Source organism: Triturus cristatus, chromosome 4_1 (genome assembly GCF_964204655.1).
Source record: "Triturus cristatus chromosome 4_1, aTriCri1.1, whole genome shotgun sequence".
NCBI lineage: Eukaryota > Metazoa > Chordata > Amphibia > Caudata > Salamandridae > Triturus > Triturus cristatus.
Window position 1 is genome coordinate 264631873 of NC_140585.1, and position 20888 is coordinate 264652760.

Here is a 20888-nt window from a genome sequence, read left to right on the forward strand (position 1 = left end):
TCACGAAGCCTGACATCAGCCTATTCTCTGCCAAGAACTGTATTTCACCTTCGAATTATCTGCTTCCCCCTCAGCCGATGCATTCCTGCCTAGTAGCTTAAGTAAACATTCTTCCAGTTACCAAGCAAAAAGGCCCATCTTCTCTGTCCTCATGCAAATAATTCATAGCCCTGTTACCATGGAATATTCCTACCCCCTCGCATTCAGTGTAGACACCTAGACGCTTGTACACGCACGCACAGTCAGTATAGAATAGATTCTGTCCGAGAGTCCTTCTTTTGTGGATAACATAGTTCTTTAAACATAGGATGTTAGATATGATTTGGGATTAGGTTGACTTGACCCCCCAGACTTCTTGTCTCCACACGTAGAGCTAAATGTCAAGTCCCCGTCACCCCCTAGTTACACGTCAATTACACGTCAGACTGCTGCGCGCGCATCAATGCCAAGTATTATCTTATAGATCCACCTATGTATTACATCATAGCCAATCATGTTCCTTTTTCTCATTATTACACCCATTTTCGGTTACGTAAAACCAAACGTCAATGTCCTTATCAATTGTTACGCCTACTGTATTCACTTCATTATGATGTATGTATTATAAAAGTTACTGCTTGTCAATAAAGTATGTACTTCACTTCCTGAACTCCCGTGGTGATGGAACTTGAAGCATCCGATTATAATCGCTTATTGGAATAAAGCCCATTCTGAAACTCTAATATCACGGATTCTGCCTCTCATTTTACTGAGCTACTTTATAATGTTCCTGTATCAAATTCAGTCCCGGTAAAGGAGAAATATTTACCACAATATTCAAAACCGATATGCCCTTTGAATCAAGTTTTCCCCTCCATGTGTTTCACCAAGAAGATCCACTGATTGCAACTCTGAAAGGAAGTCCACACAGTGCTGCAGAAAGAAGTGGCGGAAGAGGTATCTCATCAACAAGGATTGGGGATTTATTCCTGTTACTTTCTGGTTTTAAAAAAAAGCAGCTAAACAGGAGTTCAGACCCATTCTTGATCTCAGAAGTATCAACATATGGACAAGGAAAGAAAAAAATCTGGATCTTGGCCATAGTTATATCAAGGGGATTACATGAGTGCTGTAGATCTCCACCTGCCAATTGTACAGAAACATCAGAAGTTGCTAAGGTTTCTAGTGGGGAGTGATTATTTCTAGTGCCAAATGAAAAGAAGTTGCTGACATATCTCAGAAAATGAAAGATCTTAGTCTATTCCTATGTAGATGATTGGTTAATCAAATCTGCAACGTCGGAAGAAGCCCATAATCATTTCCAAATAGTTTCAGAGATTTTGTGCCAACTGAATGTCAACCATAAGAAGTCAACTGCTGTTACAGTTCAATGAATCCACAACTTGAGCGCAATTCTGTACACTCGAGTGTCTATCTTTTGGGGGTAAAACTCATCTATCGGATTGAAGTATTACAATCTGCTACAAACTCCTCATCCAATGGCACACCAGGTATCTCTTCTAGGATCGACGGCCTCTTGTATTTTTCTAGTTTCCCATACAAAGGTCCACATCAGGCCTCTTCAGCAATGGGAGAGGATGTGGCCTAATGGCTAAAGCGATCAACCTCAAAGCTGGGGAACCATGTCCGAGTCTCGGTAGGGAAGCTAAACGTCCCGGGACTTGGGGCAAACCATTTAATCTCCCCACGCTTACTAAAAATTAATGTGTCTGTCTGTAACATAACTGGTGCTCATGTAAAGCGCTCCGATACCTACGGGTTTAGTTTGCGTTATATTTTTTATTTATTTGAAAGGTTTTAGAACGTGCAAACATGACCCTTACTGGTATCAGAGCGCTGTACAAAGTGGTGAAAGCACGAATAGAACCAACACAATGGCACAAATGATGTAGTTAAGGCAACACACTGTCAAACAAAGGGGAGAAACAATTAAGGTTAGGGGCAGGGGAGTCGGCCCGACAAGAGGGACCAGTAGTTTCAGAAGGGCCAAAGAACGACATAACAATTGAACAATCATAAAATAATTTGAAACAACGGAGTAAAATAAGTATTGAATCTGTAGATGGGGGGGCTTGAGAAGGAGTACAGGTTGATGCTGTTAATGTTCACTCAAGAACAGCCATTTGACATGTTTCTTAAAAAATGCAGTGGAAGGATTGGATCTGATCTCAGTAGGAAGAACGTTCCAAATTTTTGGAGCGAGACCGGTGAAGGCACAATTATAAGTTCTTTCCTTTTTGAATTTGGGAGGTTTCAAAAGTAGGGTAGACGTATTTCTTAAGTTCCAACATGAGCCAGATAGTTCAATCTTTTTTGCTGGGTAAACCAGGATGTTGTAGTGTATGGCTTTATGCGTCAAGCAAGCTATTTTGAGACGTATCCTAGCTTCGATAGACAACTAATTTAGTTGCAAAAGGTCATGGGTGATGTGGTCATGCTTTCTGGAGCCTGTGATGAGCCTGGCAAATGCATTTAGAGTGGCTCTGAGCGGGGCTAAACTAGCTTTAGGAAGCCCAGCAAAGGTCACCAAACCATATTCCAGTCGAGAGATAACCAGGGATTGTACTGCATGCCGGATGTCCTCAGGCGGAAGGAAAGGCTTGATTTTCTTAAGGGTGCTGAGTTGAAAATTGGCTCCGCTAATATTTGCACTGATGTGAGCTTGCATATTTAGGTATTTGTCCAAGGTAATGCCTAACGATTTAGCGGAGTCAACCACATGAGGGGGTGCAGTTAAGAGCAGTGAGTTGTTTAACCCAGTCCAGGGTATGTGCAGAGTTGTTGCGGGTGGAAATCATAAGAAATATATAGGTTATATAAAACTCTATAACAAAACAAGCATTGGCATAGCCAATAGGTCTCGCCTTTGGGACCTTATGTGTTTAGCCAGAACTTTTGGCTATGTTGTAGAGCATTGTGGCTGCTGTGCATGATGTTGTCATGCGCCGTGATGCCACTTGCATACTGATTAATTAGGTTAGTCTCCCCACTTCCTTTTTTTAGGACTTGTGCTCTGCTGGCATCCATAATGAACTGGGCGCTGAAGACAACCAAGTTACTCCTTGTCTGTAAGGATGCAGTGAGCCTCTTCTAGTGCTTGTTGGAACTTGTAGTTCTGTTGCATGTTAGTGGAGGAAATTGACCTAAAAGGCCTGAAAGCAATGATATGTTATAGAAAAACAAATGAGTGGACCATTGCGTCCTTAGTGACACTGATGACCGTAAGGGTGTCTGTCCCGTGTCATATGTGAGTAGATTGCCCATCACTGGGATCCCTTATGCATTCTTGTGTTAAACTCAAAACATCCAAATATTTTTTTTTAATGGGCTGCTAAAACTGCTGGGCATCTAGATGGAATAGCTGTTGTCCCTTTGCTAGGACCATGGAATGCCTGGGTAAAGTGGTGAGTTGGAAGCAGTATCATGAATGTTAATATGTTCGATTTCTGCTCCTCAGTAACTGATCCTGCGAGAAGGGTAGCTCTTGAGACCTGCCCATCCCCCAATGCACAGAGCCTTCCCCCTAGGAAGTGAGTGTGTATAAGGGGAAGGTAGTAGCAAAATCAATGTGCTGTCATAAGAGGGTCATTCTGGTGGGGTTTGACTGGTAGGTGTGGTGGTTTTCACTTGTGCAACTGGGTGTGTGGGTTTACCATATACAGCAAAACCAAAGGAAATGATGGACGGAGTGTTGAACATTGCAAGCACTCACCCCCAGTCAACTGATCTGGGTTTAATCCACCACCGTTCTTTAGCCCACTCTGCCACCCCAGTTCAGACATGGCCATATGCAAATTAGTCTGACCCTGTGCCTCATGGCAACAGTCCAGCCCGAACTGCCAAGCCATGTCTTCCCTGGACCGGAAACAAGCTTCCTAGGACCGGTTTCTGGCATTTGCGTTTACCATATGAAATGTTACTTCTGACAACATCTTCATTTAACAGCACAAAAACTATACTTTTGAGTTGCTTCACCAACTGGGGTGAAGCAGTGGTGAGAGATGGTCTGACTGGCTTTTGCGGATATCCACATGGGAAAAATGTACATACAATGCATTCAAATGAGTCATCTACACACCTGATGATATATATTGAAAATATTGCGTGGATCAGGCCTTGCAGACGTTTATAGAACAGTCCTGAAAAATATCAAAGCGGCTTGTAAATAGGAAAGCCTAAGTTGGACAATACTGCGGCTAGTGACATGTAGTTATCTGTTAATATATATGTAGATATGTGAATTTACATTTACTAAATGACCCTCAGTTACCACTTTCCCAAACCCGTAATTTTGCAAAGTATTTCGGAAGCGTGATCTGGTGACTCCATGTCACGGGGACACCGCTTTTCCTGTCCTGGATTTCGCTTTTACATAAACAGAGCATTCTGGGAGTTGTAGTTGTGGCTCATTGTGAGCTGATTGGACCAACACCCCAGATAGCATTGGTAGGTAAAAGCAAAGTCCAGGAATGAACAATTGGTGTCCCAGCGACATGGAGCCATGCGGTTACCCTATATTCAAGGATTTGACTAGTGCCCAGTGGCAAGTGCTGCCAGATGATCAGCATACCACCAGGACACAAATTTTCTAGCCCTATTCCTCTTTTTTTCTACAAATCATTGTCTTCAGGTGTATTACTTCAGTTCAAATTAACCATGGCCACAAGTCCCAGAATGCAGCTGTTTATTAGATGAAAACATTAACCTGGAAAGTGAGCTGAAGTTATTTGGTAACTGCCAACTGGATGAGGTAGATTTAGAGTCGGTTGGGACACAAGGAAAGGGGTGGCAGTCCCCTCTTCCCCCGTCCCGGGCTTGTGCACCAGCTGTAAGGTGTAAAGCAGGTGCTCAGCCGGGCTCGGGTTGGTCGCAAGAGGCGTATCCAAAGCAGGCCCGCGTGTGTTTGCTTTCCCTGTCTGGGAAGAGTTAAAATGCTGCTTCTGGCCGGGACAGGGGGCGAGGTTATTTGAATAGCAATATGACAGCTCTGTTTACAAGGCGCTTATCTGGGGTCGTCGGGCGGAGCGGCCAACCCCGGGCGGAATATTGATGCGTGAGGCTTGCAGTGGCTGGGAGATGCGTGGAGAGAGGCTGGCGGACCAACAGCGTGAGTGTGCGTACACAGGAGCAGGGCCATGGGCCAACAGGAGTACCAAATATGCGTGCGTGCACACAAACGAACCCCACTTGTGTGTGTTTGCACAACGGAGGCACAAGAGGGTATGTCCACACTGCACATAAAAGCTTGTGCATGCGCCGCAGGGTGTGCATAAACCCCAACAGTGCCAAAGAGAAAGGGGGTGCATGTTTGCGTGCGCACAAACCAGTACTAAATATGTTGTTGCTGTAAGATTAAAGAGCTGCACGTGTGTACGTCTCTTAGTACAAGGAAACAGCATGCAAAGCAAAGTAGATGTGTGTGTGTAAGGCATAGAAAGGGACATTTGATCGGTCTGTGTATGCTTGCAAAAATAAATGCTAATAGGGCGTGCTCATAGAAAACCCATGTATAACGAGCACTAGAAAACTACCCGCGAGTGGAGAGAGCGCGAGCGCTACAAGGGAAAACCAGCGTGACCAGCGCTGACCGCCATCTGTTTCCAATTACGAAACAGAAGGCACTACCACTCGCTCCCGAGGACCCTAGGCCACAGTAGACAGAAGGAGGGACATTGGGCCAATTGCGTGATGTCTTTCTAAGAAAAACACATGCAAAGGCCAATAGCGGGTGAAAAAAAAAAGCAGAGTTGAAAAGCCCTTATTTAAAGTCTCGCAGAGCAGCGCATGTGCGTTGGCTCAGGCGAGACCTAAAAAGAATACCTGAAAGACAAATGATGCCAAGTCACTGGCAGTTGGGAAGACAGACTCACCGTATCCCAGTCTGTGATTCAATCATTCCGTTGGTGGTACTAGTATCGTGATATGTTGAAAGGCGTTCCTTCTCTTCAGGAAATTCTGACAGAGTCATTCGCCACTTGTACCTTCCTTCTTGGATGGGGTGCTCACATTTACGTTCATGGAACATGGTCAGAAAAGAGGATTCCCAGTCTATCTAGTTCTAAAGTCTTTCCTTTCATCCTTCAAGATGAAGTCTCTACCTGTACAGAAGTACAATGCAACTACACCAATGTAATATCTGAATAAGCAAAGAGGGATGCATGCCATTATCTAGAAATGCCTCCTGGCAAGCACTTACAGTTCACAGCTATTCACCTCCCAGGTTTTTAAACAGACTAGTCAGGGATGTTTCCTTAAGCAGGTCTTTCCATCCCACTAATCCCAATACTACTGCAAAGCCAGAATGATCCTCCTAGCTCTGGGATGGATGGGATAATAAGTTGACAGACCATCTGAACCTGTAAAGCAACCAAACAGGAGGCTGCAGAAGGGTAGTGGCCAGACCCTGGATCCCAAACTTCTATCATTGAACTAAGCGCCCTGGCTCCTAAACACATACAATTCTGGCATTTGAATTTGCCACAGGACTGTACAGCCTTTCTGAAAGAGGGAATGCGTTCTTTCACCAGAACATCATATACTTTCAAGTGAAAGAGGTTTTGCATTTAGGTGCATTCAAAATAGCTTTGACCCTCATAGTGGTCAAGAATAAGTGGTACTTCCTTATTGCCCGCATTTTGGGATCTGGGTTGCACTGTTCTTCAATTAAGGTATACATTGTGCAAATAACTACCAATAGGAAATCTCCTTTTCAAACCTTTCAAGATACTAGTCATGAAAGATTTCTTAGAGGGTACTAAATAAAGGTGATTCCCCCATTAGGTCTCAGTTTCCATCTTTGTAGTATATAATCACCCTTTCTAAACTCATGGGTCTGAAATTTGAGCCTATACACAAGGCATCTCCACAGCATTTTACTTGAAAGTCTCCATTTCGGGTAGTTATAATTTCAGCATCAGGTTTAAGGGTTAGCAAGATTCAGTCCTTATGCAGTCAGGTATCATGCACCGTGTTCCATAAGAACACAGTGGCGATAACAACTCATCCGAGTTTTGGTTCCCAATTTCCAAGCCAATCAGACTATTTCTTTGCCCAATTTTATTTCCAAATCCATAATTTCCAGAGAAACAGCTCATCACACTTTGGAAGAGAAGAGAGTATTGAAAATTGTATTGGATGAAAACGAAATATTTTAGGCAATCCGCACATTTGTAAATTATGGTCCCATAAAAACAGGCCTAGTCACTACGAAAGAAATCCATCTGCACGTTGATAGTTTCTTGTATTTTACTATGCAAGAAGTTGGCAAAAAAAACTATGCTTATCAGGCCTAGAGCCCATTCCTTAAGAGGTGAAAATTTCTACAACGTCTCTTTTGAGAAATGTTCTTATAGCATAGATATATAAAGCCATCACTTGGAGGTCTGTCAGTACATTTATAAGATACTAGTGACTTGAGCCGAACTCCAGGGTGAATATACAAGTAGGTCAGGCATCCTTTAGGAGTCTTTTAGGGGGATGACATGGTGCTTTCTCAACCATTCCTTTCCCTTTGTGGGATGGGCTTGCTTTGCTATTCAGTGTTCCTGACTAGCATTGAAGACCTTTATAGGGCTATTTCTTAGGGGAGGAAATATGCTGGACCGATTTACAGGATATATCAACACCGCCTTCTTCAGTGTTTTCAGTCTTAACGTGGGGTGGATTAATACAAAATACTGGCACACCTTTAGATAATTTTAACTCTTGCTTCCCTCACTCACTCTACAGGTACTATAGGGCCAAGACAGTGTCTTTACACAAACTGCAACACCATAAGTACTCCCTTAATGGGGAGGTTCAGACCACACATGTCAGATCCCACTGGCATGTATGGGGAGCAAACCATATGGCGGAGCATTTCACTTCAGGTTGGGTGAGTGCCCAGTGTCCTTTAAAGATAAATGCTTGACATGTGTGGTGGTCCATTGCCAAAGATAATAGGCATTCCCTTACAAGAGTCCCCTTTTTTCTTGACTTTCCCAGTACCTAACCACCTTTTTTTCCCCCTGGTGTACTGACGTAATTATCATATTGATTTCTTCAAGAAACAGTGCGTTTTTTGCCAACCTAGCTCTATGGCAGCCATCCAAGATAGAGTGAGGACAAGCCAAACAAGTTATCTTTTCGCACAGAGAAAATTCCAATGCAAGGTGTGCAGAGTGAATATTTTTATTCTTTGGTGTTTATGACTCCCTTCAAGGAGTCCGAGTCAGTTTGTAAGAAAGGAGTGACAGCCAACATGTGTTTCGCCCTTTTACAAGGTCATCCAGCCTGGGGCTTCCTCAGGGCGGGGAAATATTCTGAACAGGACTGATGTGGTGATGTGGATTCAGCTTGTTGTATAATTCTCAGGAAATCACGGGCATAATGCCCTTGCATCGAAAGTCTCAGTCGGCATCAGCCTATCTACTAACATCACCCTGGTTTTCCTTTCGAAAACGTTTTATGAAAGGTTTATTTAGTTCTTTTTTATTGAATTGGTGACTATTTGGATAGAATTGGCTAATGTCTAAACTGACTGAAAATAAATTAAATTTGGTCCAGTTTTAGCCTTTTATTAAGCAATCTTTACCATCTTTTTGAAGATGAATCTTTGTATCGCTCGTTAGAGAGAAAGGCTAGAAAGGTTTACTATTCCCCTTATACACACACTCGGCGCTGGGGCCCCTCTCTAACTTTATGTTTATATTATTCACTCGTGTTTGGGTTTCGGGCCCTTTCAACCAGCAAATTCCCACTCATCCTGTAGCTAGGTTAACTTATCCCATCCACGTCACTCACAATATAGATAATGGACCGTTTACATCAGTCTCTTCACTTGCCCTCTTGAAGACTGGGGCAATCTGTTATGTCCTTCTAGCTCAAACACCTGGTATTACAACATCTTGTACTGTCACTTTTATCCACACTGCTGACCCATAGCATCTGCATTCCTCACACTGCTGACCCATAGCATCGGCATTCCTCACACTGCTGACTCAGACTGGAAGTTACTCTTGTCAGAAAGTATCTGACCCTTGACATCAGTGCGTGGCACTAGGATATATTTTTCCATTTGAGACAATCTCAAGTTGATGGAAGAGCAGACACTTGTGGGAAGCTCCACCGTTTTCTCACAGTGCTGTATTTACTATCAGAGTTACTCAAACTCCTGATATTAGGATGTTTGTCTCTGGTTAACTCATACTTCTAAGACAAACCGTCTTCCTCTGTCTCTTCTTGAGCACTCATCATTGCTAAAAAAGTTGGAGAAGCAAGGTACATATATTTGGAAAAATAGTTAAACGGATATACTCAAAATATAAATTCAATTCTTACAATTTGGCATTCATATAAAACTATGTTTTAATTTGTTGACCAAAGCAATTAGAGGTTTTAGAACTATCTCTGTACAAGGAAACTGGAAAGAAAACAAATCCTTTGCCACCAAGACTGAGCCTCGCCAAATACTGAACCAAAGTCATTCTTCAGGACTACCCTGGAGCCTTCTCCGCCACAGATCAATGTTTTCCCCCACAGGCTCGGACTGCCATCACACCTGGTCTGGCTCATCATCCAATATCTCCCAACACAAGACTGTGATTACACCTTCTCCCGCACATCAGTTAGGAAGATGATGTTATCTGCAACAAAATAAAAATATTTAAACTTTTTGTCAAGTTCTAGTATTATACATTTGTTATTTGTACAATGGATGCCTCTCATTCATCTGGTCTTTTAGAACTGCTCTGGTCTGGAAGGTGTGTTTCCAATGTCAAGAAAAATGTGTGACGCTGAGCTCTGGGGAACAAGTCAACTGGATTTTCAGAAATTGCACGCTTGTGTGGCATAAGTGTGGGGTTTTAAGAGTATTTAAGTTGAACATGTGTTTGTACCATGCATTCTTTCAAAGATTTATCAATTATTTCAATCTTATTGAGGTGCTTCATCCAGATTAGATTCCCCCATTCATTTAAAAAAAAAAAAAAAAAAAAAAAAAAAATGAATATTGCTTTAGCTAATCTTTTACAATTGCAAATTAAGGATTCAGCTCCTCCTTTTTTAGAACCATCATCAGATGGGAGATCAGAGAAACACAGCGGTGAGAATAAAACTGAGCTTCAAGATTTAAACTGATGGTGAACACACGCTTGTAGCCCCGGCTCCAAGCACATGGTTATATATGGAGACCTCCCTCATCTGGACATGGCTTATGACTACCATTAGACACTGGCTGAATGATATGTCGAAATCAGACCATGTGATGACTTTCAGGTCATAATTCTACTGCTAGACCCTCTCAGCTTCAAGTCAGATTTAGAACGAAAGTGAGTGAGACAGGCAAGGTGACATTTTTTTCCTTTCTCTTCAAAAATGCCTTATGAACTTTCCTGCATGAACGGGAAAGCCTCCAGATCTCATGGACAGGGGAATCCCTAGCCAACATTGTCCTTCCAAGTTCAGACATCTGAGACTGATCCCAACAAGGCGTCTCCCAGTTCCCTGAAATTCCTGGACTGCGCTTTGTTCTACATGGATAACACCAGCTAGCAATCTGAAGGGGCTGCAAAGTGTTCTAGCACTATACACAAACAAATAGGGTTCAGAGTTATCTCCATGAGGCTAGACACCCTTCCAATTTCCCCTATCTCCTTCCAAGTGACCTACGACACACATTCCAGAGAACTGCAAAGATTTAGAACATTTCGATTTCTGATTCTTTCTGCATTATATGTTGGGAATTTATAATTTTCTTTTGTTCCTATAACTTTTTTTTTTCATTTTAATCCACAGCGTGTTCAAATGCAATAGGATTACATAGACAGCAGAGTCCTGCAATAACATCAATATATGGTTCCAAATGTTAGCGCCACACAGACCCTGCAGTCCGAGACCCTATTGCATTCTTCCTCATGAGGAGGATGAGCGCCTCACTGCTACTGCCGCTTCTGCATGAGGATAGCCTGCTCGGCTGCTGCTGTGCTGGACCTCCTCGCTGTATGAAGCAAGTTTCTACTTTTGTGGTATGTATTGTATACGTTAAAAGCACATAAAGCATGTACTACTCACACACTTTGTCCTGCAAGTGAAAGGAAGCCTACCTTGCTGCTGTTTAATGAAAACTTGCACTACTGTTCCCTGTGTTGTTCCCCTTGCGAGAGTATGTGCCTTTGAAGGAAGCTTGCTGTGCAAATGTCTGTGCTGTACCTTTTATGCATGTATGAGGGAAGCTTGCACTGCTGCAATTTTTGCTATACTCGTTTTGTGGGTCGAGGATAGACCAAACTTCTGCTGTTTCAGCTGCAATTGCTGCTGTAAAGAAGCTTACAAGTGTCTCGCCCATGCTGCACATGGTAACTGAGTGAGGGAAGTCTGTACTTCTACTGCTTGCAACAGGCCGGGTGTGTGAGAGTTGTATGAGAAACTTGCACTGCTGTTGCCATGCGGTACCTGTTCTGCGTAGAAAGGAACCGTAGAATGCTACTAGCAACAGGAGGGAACGTTAAGTATAAAAAAAAAAACAAAATCGAAAACGATTGGCTTTGGCAATGGTTGCTCTTTTTTGGGATAGTCCCATGAAACACCCACACTAGGTTTATTAATGGGTCACACCATAGAACAATTCTAACTCAAGATCTGGGACATTTTTGGAAACTTAAGAAGCTCTCAATTATTTTGACATGTAATTTAGCACTGCCAGCCGGTGCTACTCTGGGAGGCTGCGAACTAAATAAATAAAATAAAAAAAATAGGAATACCTTGTCATTCATCTCTAAAACGCTGAGTAAGCATGCACAGCAAAAACATGAATGCGTCCTTTCTCCTATGAACAAGCACGTCTTTTTGCAGTTATCTTCCAGACCTCCAAAAACTGACTTTAACCACTGTTTTTTTTCCATTAAGGTACCCACCTATGAGGAGAATCTTGAACAAATGAGCTAGGTGATCGCATCTGGTGGCATAGTAACAAGAGCCTGTGGTGAAAACAGGATTTATGGACAGGTTGGCAGCATGGCACATCCTGAACTTGCCAAGGTTGACAGAAAGTCTTGCCCAGGACGTGAAATCACTCATTGTCCACGAAGGACGCTGAGTGGAAATGAAGCCGATGTTTGTTGATCTCACACAAAGGTGGCGTTGTTCTCACGTCATACTCATTTATGGCTATTTCACACTCTGCTTTACCACAGGAGTGCCCCAGGACGCACCAGGCCCCTTCTGGACACCTTGAGTTGAGGATACTGCAGTTAACATGGACTCCGCGCCAAAAAACAGATGTGCATGCCCAAGTTTCATACACGTACCCTTCCCTACTTAGCAGACAGGATAAACTCGATTCAAGGTTGTTTTCCAACCTAAGGATAAAGGATTAACACTTGATGTCTATCTACTTTTGGAACATAATTTGTTTTGCAGGATGGCCCCCAGAGCAGGATGGTCACCTAACATAACACTATGTTGCCTTGTGCCTCCAACAGGAATATTTAAACCCGCATACACTCAGTCTTGAGGTTCTACCTAGACCTCCGCAACTGTTTAAAACAGTCACTCATTCTTGTCTTTCCACCGTCTAGGCACATACCGCTTAGGTCTTCGCATCAATAACCCATGGCACTCATGAGACGTTGCCTACACACCCAACCACCCATCTATTGTGTCTGGCCGTGGCTGCTTTAGGAGGTTTAGAAGTTCCTGCCTTTACACGCTTTACTCCTAACACAGAGCTCTTTGCAAAAGCTAAATGAAAGCACCTGTATTTGACTTAACAAAATAGCTAAGACACAAGTTCAGGATGCTAAAATTCTTTACTAAAAAAGAGCTGACTACCGCTTGCAGTGATGAGCAGCTAGTGTGCTGTCTGGCTCTACACTGGCAGATCCATTGACAGCGCGGCACTGCACTCTAATGTCTGCGCATCATCAGAGAATCATGCATGAGTTTCACAAGGAGGCTAAGTAGCAGTAAAGAACTATTATTGAGGCAGTCTGCAGACCCCCAGAAAAGAGTTGGCGATTGGGGAAGCAATGTATCACAAACGTCCACACAAGTTAGTTACATTTGAGAGGCTGGAATCAGCTGGATAGTCCATCAGTTGTGTGTCTAGTATACCCTTCCAGATACACCCACAGCACATTCATTAAAGCGTTAATATGAAAAAACGTTTACGCCTTGAAAAAGTCCTTCAAGGGAACAAAACGTGCCAGCTGTCAATGGGTGCCATTTACTGAGTCGATGAAGAACATCAATTTCTCTTTCAAGAACAATCACTAACACCACGAGAAATGTACATTGTTTTGATTATGTCAAAACCACCATGGGACAATAACTCAGAGTCCTATAACTTCAATTTATGGACTGATCACTTTGATATTGGACTCAGAAAAGCTCTTTGTAACAGATGAGAGATTTTGAAATCTATATTACGTAATGTGTTTTTACTAAAACGAACATGTTCTAATTTCTAAACTTTACATGGGTTGTGTGCAAAACGTTGCTGCTCGGAATACTACCACATATTTTTCATGTGTGTTTCAACAGCGGGGAGGACTGCCTTTTGCAGTTCTTTACAACTAGGAAACACATGACTTCCTGTGGCGATAGGGACATTTGTGTCTCTGCACACTCCCAATAAATATTATAGATGAGGCAGTCAGAAGAAGGGCAGGTTGAGCAGCCACAATTGTGCTGTAATCAGTTCATTTTAGTTAAAAGCAGACTTCATGCAGGTAATCTGCTGCTTCCTAATCCTGCTCCTCTCATGCATTTAACTTCCTGTCCTCACCCTTCTAATCCAATCACGTTTACCTGGTAGGCGGAAGGGGAGAGTGGCCTGAGATGATGTCTTTTGCAAGGTAATCAATATACCTACACCTCTGAATAAGTGTGTGCGGTGCAAAAAATGTACTCCCGCCTTGAGAACCTGTTAGGAGCTCCTTAATAAAAGGAAAACTGTGAGGCATTCCATGCATCCATCAAGCCCTCGGTGGATATGAAGCTTCTGTGCCTGAAACGCCAGTGTTCATCTAAGATGGCTGGAGTAAGGCCAGTAAGGCACCACTGGTGCCACCCCAACGTTCGGTAAACGATGATGGTTTAGCACTGAAAGGCTGTGACTCTTGGGGTCAGTACACTAAAACCAGAGTAGCGTTCGTAGTCCTATGAGACAAAGGATATAGGTTGTTGATAGTATTCAGAGGCTTGCTTTGTTGCATGCTGTAGTATGTCCTCCGTAATCAGACAGGATACTTGTGTATGTTCTAAGTGTCAGAATCTATGGTCTGTGAGCCCTCCAGCTCACCTCGTCGAGGCCACGAAAAACTGTAACCAGTGTAGGTCTTAGCTTCTGTTGTGGTCCTTCCCTCAGCAATGTCAATGTCAAGAGAGGTATCAGGAGTTCCAGGACCCTTGCCATTTCTCATTGGAGTGTCTATGTCAGGTTTTTGGCGTCTTCCTCGCCTGTGGTTTTCTTTGCTCCAAAAGGTTGCTAAATGTTGAGCCCATTCCACAGCAGGTTACTAAAGAGGTTTTACCTCTTGCGACAATCCTCAATCAGGGATGAGATAGCTCTGTGGCTGGCACTATTAAATGCCTCAGTGCCAAATACGAAGGCTGCATATTCGCTGCCTCTTTACTCCACTAGCAGACACTCCCTGTCCCTTTATCTCACTCTAGCCGATTCTTCTCAACTACCTTTGTGATGGGTTTCACGCCACCTTCTTTCTCCTTTTATCTCTCGTTCTCCACAATTGTCTGATAAGGAAAAATAAGTACCTGTTACCAAAAATGAGTGCAGGTGCGCCTCACTGGCAACCACTGGCTCAAATTAAGCACTGAATGTATTTAAGTGCTTTTCAATGGTGCTGAAGCTATTCCATTTTTAACAGAATGCGTGAAACCAGGAAATAAGAGTAAATGTGCCTTTCATATGGGATCACATCCTAAATGTGTCCTGCTGCAGGCTGAGTCTATGTCCCTTTAAATCAGTACCCAGTTACCAAACAAGCTCGTTATGGGAACTCTCTGTCTGTGTTCTAATTTGAGGAATGAAATTCGTCCATTTGATTTGAATAACACACTCTTCAGCAAACATTCTAATACTAATTCTCAGTCCGATCTGGCACACCCACCATCCATATGTTGTTGCATCTTAAACGCATCTTCCACCTTCAACATATCAACTTCTTGATCCTGTTGTTTGTGCACTGCGCTTCAGATGAGGAAGGGAGGGTGGTACAATACGGAACTGTTGCCTTTCTGGGAGCCTGTAGGCTGCAAACCACTCATACGAACTTCCATTCCTCCATGGATGATGGAGCCAAGTGCGACACCTACTTCTCACCAAGTTCCAGCGGCCTTGTAACCCCCTCCATCCACCTTCTTGGGTCTCTCGGTGGCTGGGTCTCTGTGTGTCGCCAGCCTTAATGTTCTGGGGGCTCAGTCCTTGGTGAACAAGGCCCATGGACTCTCTTCACTTAGCTGCCAGTCAGGAGATCTTCGTCCCACAATCCTTCTTTTCAAAGTGGCCAGACTGCATGAGGAATGTGACCCCTCTAGCGGCGGCTTCTACAGTTGAGCGGAGGAGCGTCACCCAAGAGAGTAAAATTAAATGGTAATAAAATGACTTTATTACCATAAAATTTTTCCTCTGCCAGCCTGAGCTGGTTGTGAGGGCGGGGACATCGTTGCAATGCCACCGACTGGCAGCAGGTGATGAGGAGTGGTGCACAACTTTAAAGTGCACATGTCTTTTTGGCCAAGTGTCATGCGATGGCCAACCTGACATGCACATTTTAACCTCTCCAACCCGAGCTGTCTTAGACAGTTGGGTGGAGAGCAAGCACAGGCCCCTAGTGGCTTTGGGAGCACTGAGACAGCCAGCTCCATCCAGTCCTGGTGCTTCTCTCATGCTGATTAACAGCACGAGAGCAGTGTCTGCACTGGTTAGGGGAGTTGGCTGGGGCCTGCGCTGAAAGATGAGAAGAACACCAGGACCAGAGGGCATGCAGCAATAAATGTACACTAAATCACCGACATGCATTACATGAACGTTTTAAAATTAGAAATTTACACACACACACAAAAAAAAAAATACTTACCTCGAGGCCGGGTCCCGCTTCTTCTGTGCTCCTGCTCTCCAGAGTCCGCTTCCAGGAACAGGAAGCAGGCAGCCAGGCTCCCTCCCCTAAGCCAATCACAATGCTGCAGTGCATCATTGTGATTGGTCTGAGGCCGTGACATGGTGCTCAGCCAGGAGCTTTAGGGGTGGGCATGTTCTCCATGAAGGCTGTTGCAACCTGCATGGAGAACAGGGAAGTGCACATGACTGCTTTGGGCAGCCGGAGAGGACTGACCAAACAGTCATTGCGCACTTAAGTGGGCAAACCACTACGCCCATGCCCTGCTCCGTGCGCAGAGCAGCCCCTTTCACCCGCAAAGGAAACATAACATGATAATAACTTTAAGTTATTATTTTATGAATCCTCTTCTTGCTCTACTTGAAAGCAGTGGGGCGAGGCTTCTCTGCCATAGCTTGAAGTACACTGCATAAGCACATAGTCAAGGCTATGGTGCACAGTAACACCTCCAACACAATTAGCCGCACTGGGAGGGCTAATAATTAGTTAAAGCTAATCTTGCATGGTGGGAAAATGTTTTAATGTCAATAGGCAAAGGAATTATTTTTCATCTTGCCAACTGCTAGGAAGGGCAAAAGGGCTGTCATGGGATCGAAAGAATACTAGCCAAGTTAATCCCTTCAGCGGACATCTTTACGCAGATCCTGCTGCACACCTTGAGCCATTGGCCATTGGAGAAAGACTCCCTTACAGCCAATCAGATGGGTTCAATAAAAGGTTATGTCCACAGAACAAGGCATAATGGCTTCAACTTTAATGGTGAGGAGGAGCATGATCCACGGAGCGGAGCGACTGCATTGCGCTTTTGTGGACTACTCAAGTACTTTCAACACCATTTATATGTGTTACTCTGTGTGCGCAAATATATTAGGAGAGCCGCCGAGAAATAAATACCACAGTCGGCGACATGGTTCATCAAATTGGGGGCAGCTGAAGCTACCTACGCAAAGCCTATGGTGTAACATTATTTACAACAAAGGCACAAGACAATATTGTGTACTCACACCTCTGTTGTTTAGTCTTTGAGTGCAAGTTAAATCACTACTTACTGTTTTGAGCCTTTCCCTCAAATGTGGCCCTTCCCTACTGGAAACCCTATCCTAGGTTGAGTACACTGGCTCACTGGACTGCACCCATAAAAGATGGTCTTGCCACTCTATTCTCGGCGTGATGCTGTGTCCCTTGCAGCAGTGAATGGAGGTAGCTCCATCCGGCACCTCCTGAACATCTGTTGCTAGGTCTTCAGAAACGTTCCAACAACTTGGAGGCTACTCTTGTCTACCAATTATCTTAATGTTCATCAACCACCCATCATCCACTAGTGGGTTAAATGATAAAGGAGCTGCATCAAAACTAAGGGTCGACTCCTTGGTTATGAACTCAGAAGCACAAGCCCTGTCTGGGACACACAAAGGTGAAAGTGAAGCTGACCCCCCCCCCCCCCCACACTAGGGGTGTTAAGGGACCTGCACTGCTTTCACCTACTAACACCTGCGACTACGCTCCATAAATCTTCCTCCAGTTTGTCTTCAACCACTTACCTGGGTAATAAACGAAGGGTGTGTTTACCCACCACAATAAGACCCTCTTGTAAATGTAGGCTAAAAACGTATTAGATTTTAAATCTGTCTTTTTATACCTAACTAGAGGATCACTAGAAACAGTTAAAAATAAAGAATAATAAGGTTACATAATATTGGTGATATAAAACATTGACACAGATTCTGAACTTTAAGGGCTTCTGAGGGACTGTTGCTAATGCTCAGGCCCGCGCTCCCTCATTCCCTTCGGTACTCCTGCAGACCATGCATCAGAATGTCAACGGAGACATACCGGCACCAGGGCAGAGCGTGGTGCTTTGGTGACCCAAGGCCTTACTCTACCACTTCAGGGATGCGGAGGGAACCCTCTTCTCCCTCAAACCTATTAGCTTGCAGTCATTCACAGTTTCTTCTCCATGCTCCATGCTAAGGCTGAACCCAACTGGCCCCAAAGCAAGGGAAGAACTGGAAGCTGTTGGAGAGTACGAGGGGGCGGGGAGGAAATCCTCAAACAGCAGTTGATTCAATGCCTCTCCCCCTTAAGGCTGGTTACTCTTAGATAGCTAGGGCAGGCAAGCTCTTGAAATTCACTAGAAAGGAGAGTGATTATTAGCACCCAGACACTCTGGAATCTCACACCTCCATATACCATTCCCATAGTTTTTCTACCCCAGTAAGTTCCAGATCTGGCACAGACAGACCCTGTACTCGGGTGTTGTATCTGCGCTCCACTGTGAGGTGAGGTAATAACGCATTTTGCTGCTCACAATTCTAAGACCATTTGCTTGCCTTTCAGTGAGTGAAGGGGAAATAGCTATCTACTGGGAAGGTCAAGAAGGATGTCTGTCGAGAAGCTGGGAGTCTAGATGTTAAATATCATATCTATAGCATCATCTGAGATTTTACTTAGCTTTGTCAGAGTAGGTTAAGTAAAATGCATGGGTTACTGCAGCCACTCCAGCCGTTTCTCGACGTCCAAGGGTCCCACTTGTGTATTCGTGGCGGAGTCAGGTACCAGTATGAACTTATCTTCAGAACGGATCCCCTGTCTGTACTGCTTCTAGCAGTAACTCGGGCCGATGGAAGATCTGTTCCCATTCTTTATCTGAGAACGGTCTCCACATTTTTTAATTCCATCTCTTGACTGGGCGTTTTGTCTAGTTGCTTGGTCTGTATTAAAAAAAAAAAAAATTCTGAAAGGAATTCTTTTATTTGCTTTTGGAATCTCAAATGCGGTTGATGTCCAACTTGCCTGAAGTCAAATGGACTTTTGGGTGGCCCAATTTGGAGGTATCTCAAACTTTCAGATTGTTGCATGATCATTTTGAGTCGGTCAAACTTGATGATTCCCTTTTGATTGTAAAGGCACCCTATCCTTTTACAACCCTGCTCTCAAGTTGATACATTTCTTGCCTTTGAATGAAGTGAATGCCTTTGAATGAAGTGATGAAATCTGGATTGCCCATTTTTAGAGAAAGCACTCGAGCGAAAGGTTGTAAATGCCATCTTGTCCCAAACCACCATGGTAGCTTTGTGTTTGTTTAGGCAATCAAGGGACTCTGTCGATATGAGTTCCTGCTATAAACTAATCAACAAAATATCAGTTTTTCTCTGAATCAGTTCCACTCCACTTCACCATACATCTAAGTTGAGGGGCTAGGTAGAAACACATGCTGTGATGGACAGCCAGGCCCACTCTCAGGACATCAGAATGCCATTTTTATGGCAATCCGAGGTTTCTTTACAGCCTAGATAAAGCTGCCCATGGCTCCCAACAGTTTCAGTTAACCTTCCTTTGGGGGAGAAGGGAGAGTGTTTAAAGGAGTTCACCAATAACATTTTTGGGAGTGTGGCATACATATGCATCGTATGTACTTCTTACTCTTTCCTATTTAATCTTCTGAGATGCCCTTGTAATTTCTCACTCTCTCAGCCATCAACACCGTGTGCACAGCAAAGGTCATGGGAGAGAAATGGCAGCTCTATTTTGCACCTCTTTGTAGTGAGAGCAGGTTCGACAGGACCCCATGCCCCCTAACCCTTGCTTGGGGATTGCTTTATCCATCAAAGTTCATTTCTAAAACTTAGGCTGAATCTGTAGTGTTCCAAGAGTTTCTTCGACGTAGGGCCAATGGACCCTACAGAACACTTTACTCCACCAAAGATGGGCGCGGCATATTGTTTTGGGTTCTTTGACGTTATCTGTAATGTGTACAATTTGTTTAGTATCATCACTGCAGCTCCTGTTGTGGATAAACCCATATCGGTCAGGATCAATTAAGCTTGGCATTACAGGGTTCAGCCAGTAACCTAAAATAGCAGTGAATAATTTCACGCTCAGGTCGAGTAAGGAGATTGGCCTATAAGGGGAGAAACATTGTGTGCGATCTTTGCCTGGGTTTGGAACTACTGGAATTGCGGGCTCTAACATAGTTTGTAAATGTTGCAGAGAATGAGAAGGAATTAAATCATGTCAACATGGACAGAGTATGTGACTTGTTGGCTTGCACTCTAACAATGGCTGATATCACTTTGTCCAACTGGACAGGGCTGCCCAGAGAGTCTACAGTAGTTGTGCAAATTTGGCAAAACGGGCCTGAACGAGGTAGTCTTGTATGTGGTCATGGGTTTTTTCTCAGCAGTATGTTAGGTGTTATAATATTCTATGCCTTTACTCGTTATCTATGGGTAATCTCTGATCCTCCTTTTTATGATGGTTCATCACAGCCATGAATTTCTCCTTACTGCGATGGCTCTCAGTCATTATGTGTGCAGAATCCATGCTATATTCCACCCGTGTTAAACATTTGCCTTGTTCGGCGCAAAGCATATTCCATTCTATCCAAATCAATCGGCTTCAGTTGAGGTCTAGTGGCAGTAAGTTTGCGCCAATCATAAGGACAGGATGCATTTTTCAATTTTCGAATTTATAAGTGTGTTCCATTGATGCGTGCGGACTTGGTTAATTGCCTTACCCAAATGGCACTGAATATTGAACACGTTCAAGAAGGGGCGCCTTGTCGCCCCACCCAATCGCACTGCTGCGTTACGCCTCCTTGGCGATACTTTGCATAAGCTAATCCTAAGTTTTCAACAATTTTTAAACGTTTTTAAACATGACTTTTACTCAAGTTTTTTCCTTGTTTGACTGAGTCCACACACGGGGTGTCTATGCCATTTCCCAAGCTTCTAGTGTTCAAACTGTGTCCATACAGACTTCTTGAAAGAACAC

General features: G+C 43.8%; 1 protein-coding gene and 1 long non-coding RNA gene across 4 annotated transcripts in view; one reads left to right on the forward strand and one right to left on the reverse strand.

Moving 5' to 3' along the window:
* The window catches only part of LOC146854234 (uncharacterized), a 120985-nt gene extending 108744 nt beyond the window's left edge, over positions 1-12241 (forward strand). Inside the window, exons 2-3 of the long non-coding RNA XR_014981175.1 lie at positions 10774-11003; positions 11884-12241. This is a non-coding gene — a long non-coding RNA (uncharacterized LOC146854234). The remainder of the gene's footprint in view (positions 1-10773; positions 11004-11883) is intronic.
* Positions 9328-20888, reverse strand: part of SSBP1 (single stranded DNA binding protein 1) — a 141853-nt gene continuing 130292 nt past the window's right edge. For all 3 annotated transcript variants that reach the window (XM_085652013.1, XM_085652014.1, XM_085652015.1), the window contains exon 7: positions 9328-9623. In XM_085652013.1, the coding sequence (XP_085508139.1) occupies positions 9583-9623 (41 nt within the window). In that variant the 3' untranslated portion in view covers positions 9328-9582. The remainder of the gene's footprint in view (positions 9624-20888) is intronic.